This window comes from Acanthochromis polyacanthus, chromosome 23, assembly GCF_021347895.1.
Source record: "Acanthochromis polyacanthus isolate Apoly-LR-REF ecotype Palm Island chromosome 23, KAUST_Apoly_ChrSc, whole genome shotgun sequence".
Taxonomy (NCBI): domain Eukaryota; kingdom Metazoa; phylum Chordata; class Actinopteri; family Pomacentridae; genus Acanthochromis; species Acanthochromis polyacanthus.
Genome location: NC_067135.1, coordinates 25303505 through 25307988, shown reverse-complemented (window position 1 = coordinate 25307988; position 4484 = coordinate 25303505). Strand labels below are relative to the sequence as shown.

Genomic DNA, 4484 nt, shown 5'->3' with positions numbered 1-4484 from the left:
CTTTACCGATACGAGCATGTTGTTTAGAGGAGGTTTTTTTCCTTCGCTGGCAGGCACCTGTGATCATTAAAAGGAAACAACCTGTAGTTTGGTGCAAATCAGATGGATTCAGAGAAACTTTCTTGTTCCATCTGTTTGGATCTACTGAAGGATCCAGTGACCATTTCCTGTGGACACAGCTACTGCATGGACTGCATTAATACACACTGGGATGGAGAGGACAGGAAAAGAATCTACAGCTGCCCTCAGTGCAGGAAGATTTTCCACATCAAGGCCTGAGCTGGAGAAAAACTTCATGTTAGCAGAGCTGGTGGAGGAGAAGAAGAAGACTGGACTCCAAGCTGCTGCTGCTGATCTCTGCTGGACCTGAAGATGTGGCCTATGATGGCTGTACTCGGAGGAAGAGGAAATCTGTCAAGTCCTGTTTAGGTTGTGTGGCATCTTATTGTGAGTGTAACCAAGTAAGGACTGTTGAGGGCCTTCTGGTTTTCAACACACTGAACCGACAACGCCCAATGGCGCCACCAGGCAGTGACCTGGGGTGGCCACAGCCACCCCTACAATTCTGCTGGCCACCCCACTGGCCAGTTACAAATATTAATTGCCAGTTAAACTCACACCACAGCAAGGACAAGGCTCAGACTGTACACACTTTTTAACTTATTTGAGTTACAGGCATAGTCAGCTACTGCTATTATTACTCCGCCAAGGCATGGTGGAGTTATGTGACGATCGGCGTATGTTTGTCCGTGTGAAACCTTACTCAAACATGGAGCAACAGATTTGGGTGAAATTTTCAGGGAAGGTCAGAAATGACACAAGGACCAAGTGATTAAATTTAAGCAGCGATGCAGCTTATGTGGATTCACGGCTTTGTTAATTTTCCCATTGCCAGATACAGCAGCCTGCGCAGCGTGGCTGTAACCATGACGTGAATACTGTCAGCTACCGGCCATCACACGATTGTGATCCTACTACAAATTGACCATGATTTATCAGTTAGAAACCATACAAGGAACAAATGATTAAACTGTGGAGGTATTTCTGAATCCCATCAATTCTTGTCGACCACTACATATTTGGCCATGCCATGTAGCAAACCCCAGCCAGGCAGTTAAGTTCAGCTGTCAGCCTTATCTGAACACAAATTCACCTTTCTGTCCTTCCCTCATTTCTTCACCGTAACACCTTGTCCCTGCTAGGTGCTTGTAAGTTTAAAAACATCCTTTACTAGACAGCAACAGCGTGGAACCGTTTGTCATCTTTATGCGAATTTTCGGACTTTGACAGCGTCTTTGTCATGTCAAGAAACTGCTTCTTAGACAACACTTCCTGTGCTGCTGGAAAGGTGACAAAATAAAAGCCTGCAACAATAAAAATGTCTCTTCAAAATAAAAGCATTGAGGGGACAGTCATTTTAAGACTAGCTTGCCAAAAATGATGAACTGATCAACACACCTTCACAAGTGTTATTTACACAGTTTCGTATCCATACACAACACATGCCTGTACTCAGCACAAGGTCATTTTTATTAAAGATTTCATCCGTTGTAAACAATATGTCAACTCAGCAGCCTTGCCAGAGTATTTTCCTGGTTTCAATTTGCAGACCACGAAGAAAAAGTCAGACATCTCTTCTTACTTCAAGAAGAAAATTAGCACAGGAGGAGAGAGAGCCGACAGTCGAGCAGCAGAGGCAAAACTGTAATGAAACAAGAAATAATTAACCACAATAAAGCAATATAACGATTACAATAAACATAAGCAAACATTTTGGTTACCTCGGCTGTCTGACCCTACAAACACACGACACCGTCGGCAGACTCTGGACTGCAGCTGCAAAACACTGCTCTTAAAACAACAAACAGTATTAATACAAAACTCACAGCTTACCAGCATTTTGCATGCTGTACAGCACGTACCTGTTCCAAGAGTGTACTAGTGCTACGTCTGTCACTCAATTTAACCCCTCTGGCTGCAACGGCTAAGCCAATTAGTTCCGCCCCTCAGCTGTATGGTATGACGGCTAATCAGCCGGTCACATGAGCAACACCTCCAACCTCATTATGATTCACCTCCATTTAAGAAACACCAGCTGGTGGAGCCCTCCAAGAACCTCCAGGAGAACATCTGCTCATGCAGAAAAGAAGCTTTGATGCAAAGCAGCACATCAGATCCCAGCAGGAGACTAAAGTGAGTCAAGTCCAAGAGCTTCAGAAGAAGTGGGAGCAGGAGATCAGAGATCTGAAGAGGAAAGACGCTGAGCTGAAGAAGCTGTCAGATACACCGGATCACACCCAGTTTGTCCTCAACTACCCCTCAGTGTGAGCACACAGTGAGTCCGCACACTCATCCAGAATCAACATTCATCCTCGGAGACGCTTTGATGAGGTGACAGAAGCTGTGAAAGAGCTCAGAGACCAAATACAGGACATTCTGAGGGACAGCAGAACAGACATCTCAATGGCAGAGGCTCAACCAGATGTTCCTCTGTCAGACTCGCAACCAGAACCAACGACCAGAGCTGGATTCTTACAATATGCACGACAAATCACTCTGGATCCAAACACAGCGTACAGATGCATGTTTTTATCTGAGGGGAACAGAAAAGTAACATTAATGGAAGATTCTCAGTCTTATCCTGATCATCTGGACAGATTCACTGAATGTGAGCAGGTCCTGAGTCAAGAGAGTCTGACTGGACGTTGCTACTGGGAGGTGGAGTGGAGCGGAGGAGGAACTGAGGTCGCAGTCGCATACAAGAACATCAGCAGAGAAGGGAGATCAGAAAAATGTCAATTTGGATTCAACAACAAATCTTGGGCTTTACGTTGTTACACAGGCGAATATAAATTTTTGCACAACAGAGTGAAAACTCTCCTCTCAGGTCCTCGGTCCTCCAGAATCGGCATCTATCTGGATCACAGTGCAGGTATTCTGTCTTTCTACAGCGTCTCTAAAACCATGACTCTCCTACACAGAGTCCAGACCACATTCACTGAGCCTCTACTTGCTGGACTTTCTCTTTGGCACTTTGACAACACTGCTAAGTTCATTAAACTCAATCGAGTAATTCCAGTGTCTGAGGGTCGGTCCATGTTCAGGCCTGATTTAGATGCATGATATAAAGTCTACTTCTGCAGTATTTGAAAGGATCTTTGACATTTTAACAGATAAATTGAATACATTTATTATACGAAAAATGCTGCTTTTGTGTGTTTTTTTTTGTTTTGTTATTGTGGTGAAAACGACAGAAGTAGTGCTAAGTAACAAATATGAGTTAGTGTGACAGATCAAAGTGTCTTCCAAAAGAAAATATTGCAGTCATATTCCAGTGATTAGCTACATTTACATGTTGTACATCAATAACTTTGTTTGCCTTTTGCTGTGACTCAGATTCAGATAGGTTCCAGCGATACTGCTCTTCATGTATAGCATGTCTTAAATTTTGTGCTTATTGTCTAGTTGTTGTAGAGGGTTTTCCTGATGACTGTCATTGATTCAAATGTAGAAACACATTGGAGCTGTGGTGATTAGTCAGTCAGATGATGATGAAACTGATTCATTGGTAACTGTCTTTGTTTGTCTGCTTCCATCTTCTGAATCATGAACATTTTATCACATGACAATAACTTCTTTGGGTTTTGGATTTTAAATGTTCGAATACAGAAAGGGAATTTGAATTCTTTAAGATTTGAATGTGCATTTTTCTGTTTTGCTTGGACTATTTGCTAATAATTAAAATCACAATGATTGTTGGATTGTACAATTAAACTGTATTTGAAAATTAAATAAAGCTATGTACTTTAAAGGCATTATGGAGGATGGTTTTTTTGTTTGTTTGTTTGTTTAATTTGTCTGATTCACATAAAATGAATATACTGACCTTTAGTGGACTTGTATGTATGGTCTCTAAAAGAATAAAAAATAACTGTGGACATGGCAGGACCTGGAAAAACATCAGCCAATCAATGCGCTCGGACCGAGGCGTTTGGTTTGCTCCCTTTCCTGTCAATCAAAAATCTTCCGGCTCAGGCCTAGTTACGTAGATTACGTACGCCTTGGACTTACGTGTTTTCTGTATGTGTTGCTCTGGTATAGCTTCATAGTTAGCTGGCGACTTGTTTTGCTCATCTTTTTTACATAATGGCAGATAAAGATCCAGGGGGACCCAGCCGTAAAAGACAACTTCACGAGTGCTACGCAAGTTTCTGGAGGGGGGCGTTTCTTCATAAATGTTAAGAGGGGGGAGGTTAGAGGGGGGTGAGGGAGAGGTTGTATGTGCGCATGCGCATGCTACGTTCAAAGTCGTAGGAAATTAAATCTCTTCTAATGCCTTGAAGAATGCTTCAGAAATGTTCAAGTTCTATTTGTATGAAAGAGTAGGAATGTTTGGTTATACATGAAAATATCTCTCACAAGCATGTCTGTCTCTCTCTCACACACACAACAGTTACAGTCATTAAACTGGTAAAAAAAGGAGA

General features: G+C 42.4%; 1 protein-coding gene across 1 annotated transcript; it reads left to right on the top strand.

Annotated features, from left to right (window-relative positions):
- Nucleotides 1–515: 515 nt before the first annotated feature.
- LOC110969609 (tripartite motif-containing protein 16-like) lies at nucleotides 516–3123 on the top strand. Its single transcript, XM_051944247.1, has 3 exons — nucleotides 516–531; nucleotides 2087–2324; nucleotides 2358–3123. The coding sequence occupies exons 1-3, from the start codon at nucleotides 516–518 to the stop codon at nucleotides 3121–3123; spliced, it is 1020 nt and encodes a 339-aa protein (XP_051800207.1).
- The last annotated feature ends 1361 nt before the right edge of the window (nucleotides 3124–4484 follow it).

Bases quoted from the DNA above. Each gene is read 5' to 3' on its own strand.
- LOC110969609 (XM_051944247.1), top strand. The intron at 2,325-2,357 runs GTGAGCACACAG...ACACTCATCCAG, and splicing joins GTCCTCAACTACCCCTCAGT to AATCAACATTCATCCTCGGA.